General features: G+C 45.5%; 1 protein-coding gene across 1 annotated transcript in view; it reads right to left on the bottom strand.

The window, feature by feature from the left end:
* GABRA5 (gamma-aminobutyric acid (GABA) A receptor, alpha 5) overlaps positions 1 to 13,508 on the bottom strand; it is a 91,105-nt gene that overhangs the window by 36,873 nt on the left and 40,724 nt on the right. The window contains exon 5 of the mRNA XM_015416355.1: positions 6,916 to 7,004. Within this exon, the coding sequence (XP_015271841.1) occupies positions 6,916 to 7,004 (89 nt within the window). The remainder of the gene's footprint in view (positions 1 to 6,915; positions 7,005 to 13,508) is intronic.

The following is a 13,508-nucleotide window of genomic DNA, read 5'->3' as shown; positions in this document are numbered from 1 at the left end:
TTTTTGATGTGATTGATGTATAAAGAGTGAGTTTGTGACCAGACGAAAGTGGGATTTGAAACAACCCAGCTAGTCTTCTGCTTGCTGATGAGGATTTTCTCTTCCAAGCCACAAGGTTGGGGGAACCCTGTTAAGTACAAAGGACCACCCTTGGAGTGAAATACTGCCCTGCCTCCCATCCATGTACAAAAGCATTTTGCTTGGGGAAGGGAGATTGGTCCCTGGTCCATTTCTTTCGGAGCTGTCCATGAACGAAGTTGCTTATTTTTTTATTAAGAATATTTATCTCTCTCTTGTCCCCTGAAGGCCCAATGCAGCATACAACAGATAGGCTAACAGCACCAAAAATTACATTATATTGGAGGAAATTAGATAAATAGGAGGATGGTAAATACCTCATATTTACAGAATTGAGATACAATAGCTTAAGGTCAAACTGCTTTATTCTGGGGAATGCCTCTGGGGGAGGGAACATATTTTTACTTTGGTTACTATGCAATTTTTCCCCATATCTGCGATAAAGTTCACGTTTAAAAAATTGCATTGTTATGAAACACACATCTGGATTTTGCAGGCAAATTTCACATGCAGGAGACCAGACTGCTCAGTTAATTATTTCTTTTTCAAAATCTATCAGGGATTTTTGTGAAACATCAGAAGGAAGCTACTGTAACAGGGTGCTCTGTGGAGGAGACTTTAACGGGTTCTATTATTTTGTATTGGGTCACTGTAAAGTGCTATATATAGGACTGACTTTAAATAACCCTTTCAGGCTGAAGTTTTAGAACTGTATGAGACACTAACAACTAACTAGTTACTAGAGCTGATCATGTCTCACAGTGTTGCCTTGCTTCAACAGGTTCAATTTCAAGGGTATACCAGAAGCTTTCAGATATCTTATTTATACTGTCTTCTGTGGCCTTGTCCTGCTACAGCAATGGTATAGCTCTATCCCCCTGAATGCATGGGACATTCCCAAACACGAATGTAAAACTAATGGTACAGATTCTAACTACAGATAGCCCTCAATGGTGATGCTGGATTTCACTAAATGGGACAGTATATGACAAAGAACACTGGAATCGGCAAAATGGTTCCATTAGAATTTTCAGTGATACAAAATTAAAGGAGTGATTTTTTAAATAGTCTGATGCATTTATACAAAAAAAAGCATTAGTATTGGTACCAGCACTGCTTCTGAACATGGAAGTTCCATTTATTCATTATGGCTAATAGCCACTGGTGAAATTATCCTGCATTAATCCCTTTTATAGAAGGCCATTACTACATAATGTAGAAGTGAATTCCACAATCACTCTTTGAGTGTAGAAATACCTCCTTCTGTTGTCTCAAATTTAATCCATTGGCTGTGAACCAGTTCTCATATTATGAGGGATGAAGAAAAATTCTTTCTACCCCTTGCATAACTATGAATCTCTACCACGTCCCCTCTTAACAGTCTTTTCTTTGAGCCTGGAAGTACTTTTGAGTAGATTACTGTAATGAACTCATTGTGGAACTCCCCTTGAAGACAGTTTAGAAACTGCAGCTAGTCCAGAATAAAACAGCTCAGTGTCAGCCAGACCACTCACATGAGTGCAATATTATACCAGCATCCCAACCACCCACCCAGTTCAAGATGCTGGTTCTGACCGTAATACTTGAAGGGCCATTTCATCATAGGAACCCAGATGGAACTTAAGATCAATGATCGCAAGAATATTTTCAGTGGCAGCTCCATTGCTGTGTAACGGGCTGCCAGCCATGGTGACGGCTGCCTCCTCCCTTGCACAGTTTAGATGGGCTTTTACACGGCCTGACTGTAATGTGTTATTTGCCAGGTGATGTTTCAGGGTTGTTTTAATCCATCTCTGCTTTAAATTGTTGATTTTAGTTTATGTTGGTAACTGCTCTGAGCACTGCAGAAAAGTGGTATAGAACTATATTAAATAAGTAAGGTCAAGTATGCAGGTATCACCACCGTCCACACGCCTGTCAACTTGCTCAAAGAATTCCATTCTTTGCATTTTGGAGAATACTATTCCAGCACACAGAAGAAATCTTAGGATGTTTCTGAAGATTAGTGGTAGCCTTCTATCAACAGTATAGAAAACTTCAAAGCCTCAGTCAAGCTTCCTTTACTTTTGCTATTTCATTGTCAGAACAAGACAAGCATCATGTAATCTCTGACTGGGGTGAATGCAATATCATTAACATCACGTGCCAAATGAGACTGAAGAGTTGTTAGTCATCTGGGCAGGAGGGCTTCTTTTTTGCCAGGACCAGGCATTGGCTCAGCAGACTACAGCACCTGGGTGAAATCCCCTGACTGCTTTACTGGTAGAGCTTTCAAAGAAAGTCAATTAACCTCACTTTGCTCTGGCTTGATTGTTTGTATAAAATCATAGCCATAATTTTCTGCTCCTGTTGGGCTGCTGGGAAGCCTGGTGCAGTTACCTGCAACGTTTTTACAGAGCCAATTGAGGGAGTCGAAGACTCTGCTGTGGTAGGGGAGGGGAGAGAGAGGCGTTTGGCTGGAATTCACCAGGCCTGCAAAATATTACTTGCACAGAGGAGAACAGAAGACAACGTCTTTCGATCTTCTAGGGGACTTGGGGCCACTCTGCTTCCAACACAGCAACAGTAAAAAGGAGAAGGCAATATCTGTACTTATTGGCCAGGTTTTATTTATATATTTGTTTAGTACATTTTCATCACACCCTTCTTCGAAACAGCTAAGGGCAATGCACCTAATTCTTCCTGCCTCCATTTTATCATCACAAACCTGAGGGGAAGAGGCTGGCCCATAGTCACCCAGCAAGTTTCAAGATAGAACGGGGATTCAAACCTGGGTCTTCCCAATCCTAGTTCAATGTGCTTTCAAGTTACACAGAAAGGCTGGAAAGAGATCTATGGGTTGAGGTGGACAGGACAGGACAGGACAGCAACTTTTAAAGCTTTCACTAATCAAAACCAAGCTCTGTACCCCCAGCACATTCCTAACTGTTTAAAGAAAAATGACAGATACCTGTTTTTCTTTTTTCTTTGAAGGGCTAACAGGTGGCAGTGGGGCTCAGTTTCGATCAGTGAAATGGGTGGGAAGAATAAAACCTGCTCTCCCCTCCCTGCACGGCCCTGAATCAGGGCCCTGCACAGCTGCCATTCACCTCTACAAGAGACCCGCAATTCCCGTCACGTCTCACTCAACCCTGAATTTATTGATTTAATTCATTTGTGATCCCGCTTTTCTCCCCAGTGGTGACCCAGAATGGCTTGCATCGTTCTCCTTTCCTCCATGTGATCTTCACAAGAACCCTGTAAGGGAGGTTAGGCTGTCCCAAGGTTACCCAGTGAGCTTCCATGGCACGAGTGGAGATTTGAACGTTGGTCTCCCAGATACTAGACTGACACGCTTAACCACTACACCATACTGGGTCTCCAGCTAAACCCTAAGCCTTTGATATGCAAAAAATGAAGATGATAAAGGTTACCTATGTTTGCCAAACAAAAGTGAGAACATTCAGAGTTACCACCTCACTGATTTTGCTGGGCTTATTCCTTGACGCAACAATAGACACACACACACACCCAATATCATTACAGCTTGTCTTCAATTGGGACATCTGCACAACTTCAAGGGGGAAAATACCCTTTAAAAAGAGAAAACATTCATTTTCATTGCTAACTATTCTAATAAGCAAAGAAATGTTTATTCCGAGCACATCTTCCAAAGATCGTAATGTACTGTGCCTTCCCATTGCTTCCGGTCACCCGCTGGTCCGACCTGGAACGCCGTGCTTCCCTCTGGCGCAATTTCCATCCTCTATGTTGTATGTCCCTCCTGCTATTTACCCCCCGCTGTCTACCTGGATGACTCCTCCCCACAAACTACTCTGCCATTTCAGATCAAAATTAACTTACACAACATCCCCACCCCTTTATTTTTAAGAGTGGATAAAAAGAAACAGACTTTCAATAGGGAAGCCACTTAAAAGAGAAAGGGAAAGGCAGAAGAATCAAGGCGGGCATACACTATTTGTAGCAGACTCGGCAGGAAAGTATTATAGATTTTACTTCAGTGCATGGTACTCTTGCAGGGGCTAATTTGATACAAGTTTGTCATGCTGTGTCTGGGAGGGAAATTTTGTGTTTTTCGAGGGGAAAGGCAGCCCGATTAACAAAGTGAAGGCTGACCTGTTGGCTGTCATTTCCCCTCGCACGCAGGGATCCCATTTATGCCCACGTTCCCGATGTTTAAACAACAGCGAAAGAAAGGGGAAAAAAATCATAAAGCCAAAGGAAGTTCTTCTAATAATTTTCTTTTTGCAAAGCCCACAATTGCCAAGGTTGCCAAACAACGAGTACTCCTACATGCAAAGTGGCTCAGAGCCTAGACACGTTTGGAGACATTCAAGATGGCCTGTGGGGTCTGAAAAGGAAACAAATTACTGGGTTAGAGGCTGAATGCATACGTGGGTAAGAGTTGCAAGGCTGCCGAGTACTTGAGTCATTCTCATGTCACCTTTGTTTTTTCTTTACAAACTGGAAAGTTCCTTATGAATTCCAGCCCGTGCCACTCTTGGCACTCTCAAAACACAACTTGGCATCTCAATCTAAGCAGCAGTGCTTGGAGTCTCTATTGGCCTTCTGCATAACTCTGGTGTGACGTTCTCATCTACTGGCCTTCCACACAGCTTTGGTGTGAGGTTCTCCAAGGATATTTTAAGCAGTGGGGATTGCCACATTACTACGTGGAGGAAAAAAGGGATGCCAGCTTCCAGGTGGAACCTCAGGATCCTCCAGAACTACAGCTCATCTCCAGACTACAGAGATCAAGCTGCTTTGGAGGGTGGACTCTATGGCATTGTACCCCATTGAGGTTCCCGTCCTCCCCAAGCTCCATTCCCAAACCTTCAGAAGTTTCCCAACCTGGACATGGCAGCCCTACCCTTCCATCCCCCACCAGTGGCTAGGAAGGACATAGCAACCCTTGAGGAAGGGCATCTGTTTCGCTGCAGGGGAACTTGCTGAGCTCCTCCTCCATTCTCTTTACACAGCAACCAAAGAGGAGAGAAGCTGACTAAGGAGGAGACAGAGGCTAGCTTCCCCACTCGAGACCCACTCTGAAACAGAGGCCTCTGCATAGAACCAAAAACCAATGCATGGTAGGCCTCAACAACCAAGGACCCAGGGTTTTACAGGCAGAATCTCTTCACTGGGGTACAACATGGCAAACCTGAGAGGCAGCTATGCCAGGGGAAGGACAAACTCCCTCTTGACTAGCACCCCTTCCCCCAAAAAAACCACTGTCCATTTTGGTAGCTGTTAACTTGTTCCTGGCAAGAAATGGCAGCAGGTTCCATGTTGACTGACAGGGTAACACTGAACAGCATGATGGTCAGAATGCTTCGTGGACAACAGAAGATTTCAAGGGGAATAAAAGTACAGGTCAGAGTTTGTGGAATATTCTGTGTGTAGACTGCCAGGCTGCAATGGATATGAAGCTCTCAACTGATACCCGTGAACACATGAAGCTGTCTTATATTGAGTCAGAAGCTGTCTTATATTGAGGTCAATTGAAGTCAGTATTGCGTACTCAGACTGGCAGCTGCTCTCCCAAAGAAGGGTATCTCATCATCTGCTACTTGATACTCTTAAGTGAGTTTGTGGTTAAGGGAGTTTGTGCTTCCCCTGGCATAGATGCCTCTCAGGTTTCTTATGTTGTACCCCAGTGCTGGGGATTGAACTTGGGACCTTCTGCATGCCAAGCAGATGCTCTGTCACTGAGCCATGGACCCTTCCCAAGCAGCAAAAGGCAATGCAACTGTGCCGTAACTCATGCTGATCATTCCCCCCCCCCAAATCTTCCTTTCTCCTGGAGCAAACTAGAATCCACAGAAGAAGAGGAGGTGAGGAGGGATGAGAGGACTAGAGGAGGAAAAGAGATGGGAAGTATGGCTGTATCACTTTTTGTGGCTGCGGAGTTGTTCAAGGGCCACACACCTTTTCTCAATTGCAGCTTGCAATCCTCTGTATGTGAGCGGTTTCATTTATTGGTGCCCATTTTTGTGAATTCTTCCCCCAGAGTTAGGAGCTGGAATATGATGCTAGCCCTCCCCCCCCCCGAAGTGCTTTAAGTCTGACCCTTACACATATTGTTCAGGAATGTAACTTGTGCTGCGTTCCTGAGAAAAAGCAGGCACATTGCGTGTCTCTGGAGAAATAATTCCATGCATGATTATATATCTGCTGAAACGTTATCCATACTGGATAGCGGAACACCACATAATAGTACACATGTAAATACTATCCTAGCGCAATCTGAGATTTAACAGAATTACCCTTTTCACAAAACTATAAAATCCCCAGTCCCCCCTCAATTAGCTTGTTCTCTTTAAAGGTCACGATGAATAAATGTACCACAGGCCTGTTCGAATTATGAAATAAAATGTATCCCCCCCAAAATATTTTCTTACATTGATTATGATGGAGACAAAAGCAATGCTAAGGCACGAGGGAGGGCTCCACAGGGAGCCATTAACACCCCCCTTTGCATGACCTCACAAAAGAGTCCAAATCACCACCATCTAGTATAAATCCTGTAGTTGAGTGTACATTTCATCTGCTGGATCAATTCCGCTCGCTCATGCAATGTTATCCTGTTATACAAAGGGAGCCTGGTTCACAACTGGCATGATCGTCACTGGGATTCTGTGAAAGCAGCCACAGTCAGGCTATCTTGCTCAGCAATACAGCAGAAAGTGGCTTGACCCAGAAAAGGTCTTTCGCTCCTGTGTGGTTTCCGTGGTCCGGAGCCCACATGGACAGATCCTTCACATAGAGTCAAGCTGCCCCCACTGACCACACGAGCCAAATAAAGATATTATTCCTGGAGCTGATTTGCAGGAATGCAACACTTCCAGCTTCCAAATTTTAACGGGCAAGAATGGGCATCCATCGGGAAGTCTTCAAGCTGCATTGGGCATTCTGCAGAGATGGTCAATCTGGCCAAAGGAGAAAGAAAGAGAAATCAAGTCTTTGGGTTTACAGGGAAAATACACACAAATGCAGCAACTACTTTAAAAAAATCATTAGATAATTTAATGATTTCTGGGTTACCAAAAGAAGACTGGATTAGGTTCCCAAATCATGAACTAAATTAAGTTGCAGTTATATAGTTGCATTATATAGGCTGTCTGTGTGTGTATGGGAGGGAGGGAGGATCATAGCTAGTATTTATTTGTGTTTAAGGTAAAGGTAAAGGTTCTCTTGCTCGAAAGCCAGTCGAATCCGACTCTAGGGTTGCGGTGCTCATCTCCGTTTCAAAGCCAAAGAGCCAGCGCTGTCCAAAGACATTTCCGTGGTCATGTGGCCAGCGTGACTAAACACCAAGGCGCACGGAACGCTGTTACCTTCCCACTGAAGTGGTACCTATTTCTCTACTTGCAGTCTCTTGCTTTCAAACTGCTAGGTTGGCAGGAGCTGGAAGTAGAGACGGGAGCTCACTCCGTCATGCGACACACTCGGGTCTCGAACTGCTGAACTACCGACCTTCTACAGCCTGCAGTTCAGCGTTAATTCACCTATTAATTCGTCTTTTATGGGGTTGTATTTTTTGGATGACTGTTGGCCTCACATAAACAGATGAAGCTGCCTTAGACCAATCAGACTATTGGTTTATCAAGCTCTTCTTGTCTCTGACTGATATTGGCTGACTGGGGTCTTGGGCAAACATCTTTCACATTGCTTACTATCTGATCCTTTCAACTGGAAATGGTGGGGATTGAACCTGTGACCTTCTCCATGCAAACCAAATGCTCTTCCACTAAGCCATAGCATCTTATACAGAAGGGATAGTAAAGTACCAACATCATAATTTCTTACACAGTCTATCTGTTCTAAACTGTTCCTTTATCCCATCCATTCAGGCTCATAGATAGAAAATTTTTATCAGGAGGGCAAATGAGTACAGTGGTGGTGAGCAATGTTCCCTCTAATTCCCCCCCACACACACACACACTGAGCAGTTCACATCCTGAGCAGAATATAACTGCTATAATCTATAATCAAGACCTTATGTGGCTCCAGATTGCTACTGAGCAGGGCTTCCTGTGTTAATGAGCAGCCACTCACACTTAGAGGGAACACAGTGGTGAGCTCATCATTATTTGTTTACGGTATTATTTATTTAATAGGAGAAAGGCCCGTCGCGAAAATGAATGCGACAAGCTCTAGGAAAAGGGCCTGGGTAAGTGCAACTCGCCGCCAGGCAGCACCGGCGCAGGGAAGCGCGGCGTGGCCCTTTCCCCCCTCCCCGAGCCCAGTCAAGCTGCACCGGGCCAGCGAGGCGGAGGGGGGCTGCGCAGGGAAGTCCGGCAGCTCCCCATTGACCACAACAACCCCCCCATTGACTGCAGCAGCCTCCGCCCTCAATGGTTTCTCATCCCTCCCGGGCGCCCCCGCAAGACCGGGGAGGGGGGGTGCCTGCACTCACGTGCCCCGTTGCCTCCCAAAGAAGCACCCCCTTCCTGCTGCAAGCACCGGCCGGCCGACTCAACGGCCCAGCGGGAGGAGGCTGGCATCTGGCCAGGCCCTCACCTCAGAGGTGGAACAGCTCCACCAGCAGACACCACTACTGCCGCTCCTCCGCTGCAACTGCTTGCCTACGAAGTGGCCCTTGTAGGGCATGGCCAGGCAGACTCGCAGCTGCTCAGTGGCCTCGATCTGGCCTCGGAAGTTGCCTGGGGGGGAGCTCTGCAACCCCCAGCCCCAGAGAGTGCCCCAGAGGCAGTCCAGTGCCAGTGAGGGGGACCTCCTGGAGTGGACCCACATTTACCAGCCAGGTGCCGCCACTCGGATCCATCTTCAGGCTGCCAGGCTTCCCTCCCCGAGGCCAATTGGGCCACCCCAGAGAGGCCGAGGGTGGTGCAAAGCAGCCTGGTGGGGCCCTCCCCCTCCCAAAAAAAGGGCCCACAGCCTCCCTGGGCCAGACCACGCGAGGCCAGTGAAGTGTGGCACGGCCCTTTCCCCACTCCCTGAGGCCAGTCTGGGTGGCACCATTGGCCCAGAGAAGGCTGGTGGGGCCCTCCCTCCGAAGAAGGGCCCGCAGCCTCCCTGGGCCAGGCTGTGCTGGCCCAGGGAAATGCGGTGCGGCCCTTTCCCCACTCCCCGAGGTCAGTCTCGATGGCGCAGGGAAGCCCGGCGAGGCCTTCCCCCCCTCCCAAAGAAGGGCCCATGGCCTCCCTGGGAAAGGCTGCGCCGGGCCAAAGAAGTGCTGCGTGGCCGTTTTTCCCCCTCCCTGAGGGCAGTCAGGCTGCCCCAGCGGCCCAGCAAGGCCAGTGGGCCAGGGAAGCCCATCCCCCCCCAGCAGCTCCTCCTCCTAAATAAGCAGATCGGGCTGGAGTGTCCGTCATCTGAGGGAGCCAGGAACAGTGTGAGGCAAATTTTCGTGGGTGCTGCTTGTGTGGGCAGGATTGAGTCTATGGAGCCAATGACCTTCTGACATCCTGAGTGGCAGTTCAAGCGGCCAACTGATTTTGCCGCACATCAAATCTTGCCACTCCAACTGGCTTTTATTAATAAGGAAGGATGCTTTATAATTTATTTACCAATATTCTGCTTGAGACTCAAAATAGATTACATGACATAAAACAGTGTGATCAAATAGCATGAGAGACCTAATAAGCACTGTAATAAGACTGGGATTACAAAAACTAGAAAAGTGCAAAAAAAATCAGACATGCTATGCCACGCAATATCGAAAATGGGATTCCAAAAGAAAACAAAAAACAAAAAAACCAATGCTGTAAGCAGTTCCGAGTGTGCTACATACCATTGTGACCCATCCATTCCTTAATCTCTTTCTCTCTGCTTTACTCCAACATGATGTTTCACCACCTGCACCTGCAGGCTTTTAAAATCAGGACTCTTCAGCCCTGCTTACTGCTAATTCTGTTCTAGCTGACTGCATAGAAAATTCATCCTTGGAGGATTTATGATGGGATTCACACCTTTCTACCTCAGCTCCTTCCTTATTAATTCAGAGTATTTACACTTGAAAGCAGGGCCAGTTACAGGGTTTTGTGGGCCCTGGGCAAAAAAAAAAAAAGGTATCACCAGGGCCCCTTTTCCTTTTGGTAGAGCCCAGGGCCAGTCACAGGGTTTTGTGGGCCCTGGGCAAAAAAAAAAAAAGGTATCACCAGGGCCCCTTTTCCTTTTGGTAGAGCCCCTTTCTTTTCTAGTCACATTCCTTCCAATTGGCTCCTCCCCTTTGGTTCTACTTTTTCTGCTTTAACAACTCCCTTTTCCATTTCAATTTGTTCACTCTGGTAAAAAGAAATACAAAATTTTATTTTCTTGATTAACTTTTATAAAACAATATAACTTAGATGTAACATTGGTATAACAAGTACATTTCTTTGCCCATAAAATCCCTTTAAACATGAATTGCATGTGGAGTTTGCAAATGAAAACTAACTATCTAAAAGCCAAATCCTCTGAGTGTCCTAGGCTTACCAAATCTTGCAAAATCGTGGCGGGGGATCCGCATGTCTTCGCAGAATCCGTGCCGCGGGGACAGCGAGACGCATTGCACCGCCATCGCCAGGACATGACGCTACACGTCGCTTTGGCAACGGGGCTGTTTTTTAGCAGCAAAATGGTAAATCACAGTATCAGTGGGGCTCAGTTTTTGGAAATGGATGTGTAAAGACCGGCAGGCTCCATCAGAGATGGAACAGCAGTGTCCTCTGCCTGCCTCCCTCATTGGCAGAAGACAGACTTGTGAAAGATTTCACACCAACTCTGGGTGCTGATTGGAGGGGCATGACAAATGATTGACTGGGTGCATTCCATTACTGGTCCATACGGGTGTGCAAAAAAAATTGATATTTTTTGGTTTCGGGTAAATAGAACCTGAAAAATATTGGTACTTCCTGATATTCCCAAATCCTAGTATCAGTATATTGGTATTCAGGAACATCAATATGATTCAGGAATCGGGAATATCAGTATGATATTGGGATTCAGAAAATTATTGGGATTGCCAATTTTATGTGGCTCCATTATACCCTATGGGGACCATCCACATAGGGTATAATGGAGAAGGGGGTGGGTGAACTTGCACCACTTCTGAATTCACTCACACATGGCTTGGCTTTGCAAAAGTCATTTAAAGGGAACTTTCCCTTTAAATGACTTTTGCAAAGCCAAGCCAGTCTGCACCACCACTACCACAGTGGGGCTTGGAGAAGCCATTTAACTTTAAATGCCTTCTCAAAGCCGCCACTGCAGCAGCAGCATAGGCAAGTGACTTCAGAAGGCATTTACATTTTAAATACCTTCTAGTTCAGTTTAAGTTGTGCCACTGTAGCAGCACAGGGAACTCAGACTTCAGTTCTACTTGGCAAGTGAAGCTGAGCCCAAATAAAATCCGAATAATATCGCAAGCTAAGGTGTGAAAAGGACTGGGTCGCATGTTTCACAGAACACAGAAGCAACTGCTTTGTGCAGGGAGCAAAGTGCAAAGGGAAAGATAAGATATTTTTCGGGTATTTATTTGGTTCAGTATATACTGAGCATACACCCCTACTGGTGCAACATGGAAACAGGTTGCAAAGAAATATTCTACTTCAGTAATGTGGAAACAGAATCAGGAGCCTCTGTCCTTTGGGAAAGCTTTATGACAAAGTAAAATGGTATTTGAAATGTTCTGGGTGTATTCAGACTGGATTAGGTACACTAAAATATCATCGATTGGGGCACAATCCAGAGAAACTGCACATACATAAGAGATACAAGACCGTAACATGCTATTAAGTGATACAGCAAGATGGATAGATCCAGATTAAATTTTCCAATGGCAGAATGGAACACCTCCCCAATCCTACTGCAGTTCACTGATACCCATGAAATGCTGCACCTGAAGGCTATGGGACCATGAGGAATTCCATTAGGGAGGTCTGCAGAGGGAATCAGTGGAAATTGCCAATGTAGTCTGGATCCAACACAATGTATAATTTTTGACACCTCCTTATTGTTCTTTCTCCAGGTCCAGGCTTATCATCTACCTTTTGTCTATCCATGCAATTGATAGCATGCAATTTAATGCTATAAATAAGTCTGGTGATGTAACTAAACAGTTGGACACTGTACAACTATGTCAAAGAGAGGCTAATCCTAACAATGGCATTTGGCCAACACTCTTCTAGACAACAGAATTCAAAGGCAAACTCCTGAACATTTACATGGCCTGGGGCTATGTTTTAACAAATACATCCACTAACTAAATGTAAATGGCAGTTAGCATTTAAACAAAAGTCATATATAGGTTTTTGTCAAGGAAAGATTCACATTACAGAATAAAATATGAAGACAAATCCAGATTTACTTTCTCAGTGTTGTACCAGTGGCTGGATTATGCTCATCAGTTTATTTTTGAAAAATGCATATCTGCTTGGAATCCAAGAAATTATACAAAGCCTTCGTATAAGACTTCTAAAAAAGTGAACACTCTCTGTTTTTATATTATCCCTTAATCTCTGTGATAGAAGGAAAGTCAGCTCAGCATTAGAAGGCAACTATATTGATTTTTCTTTTGTGTCTATGTCCATTGTTCAATATTTTGTGAAAGTGGCGTGCTCCACTTAATCTTAATACACTTTTCTGACACTGCTGTTGGACGGTGTTAATTTCTTCGGTGTTACAGATCCCCAGTGTTATGTGTGGCCCTCTGTATGGAACTGAACTACATCTAGGTGTGTGCATTCGGTTTATCTAAAAAATACCCCCAAAAATAACTTACCAGTATTTTCCGGGTATTTTTAAGCCGAATGCAGATCAGAGATCTGTATTCAGCTACTGATATACTGGTATACCATTCAGGTATACTGAGAAGCCTTCTCCTCCAAGCCCTGCTGCCGTGGTAGCAGCATGACTTGGCTAGTGAACTCAGAAGGTATATGCCTTTTGAGTTCACTTGCTCAGTTGCACCACCGTGCTTGGAGAAGCCACCACCTCCTCCAAGCACCACAGCTTGCTGAATCCCACCGCAGCTTGTTCACTTGATGAGTCCTGCCACTGCCGCCCTTGGAGAAGGCAGTAGGCATTTAAAGAGACCACCAAGTCTTATCGTGGCAGTGGTGGCAGCACAACTTGGAGAGTGAACTCAGAAGGCATATGCCTTCTGAGTCACTTGCTAAGTCATGCCACAGTGGTGGCATAGCTTGCAGAAGGCATTTAAAAAGACTGCAATCACTTTAAACACCTTTCCCCTCTTCCATTGAAAACAATGGAGGATGGGGGCACCTCCTTTGGAAGCCAATAGAATTAGACCCCCGGTCCAATCTTTTTAAAGCTTGGGGGGGGGGGGGGGGGTTGAGGAGAGGCACCAGCAACTATGCTGCAAGTTTGGTGCCTCTGCCTCCAAAAAACAGCCTCCCAGAGTCCCAGATATCCCCATATCAATTCTCTATAGTACCCATAGGGTATAATGGAGCTGAAAAATTTTA

The sequence above is a fragment of the Gekko japonicus genome, unplaced genomic scaffold (genome assembly GCF_001447785.1).
Source record: "Gekko japonicus isolate JY-2015 unplaced genomic scaffold, Gekko_japonicus_V1.1 scaffold1147, whole genome shotgun sequence".
Taxonomy (NCBI): Eukaryota; Metazoa; Chordata; class Lepidosauria; order Squamata; family Gekkonidae; genus Gekko; species Gekko japonicus.
This window is presented reverse-complemented; position numbering and strand designations above follow the sequence as displayed.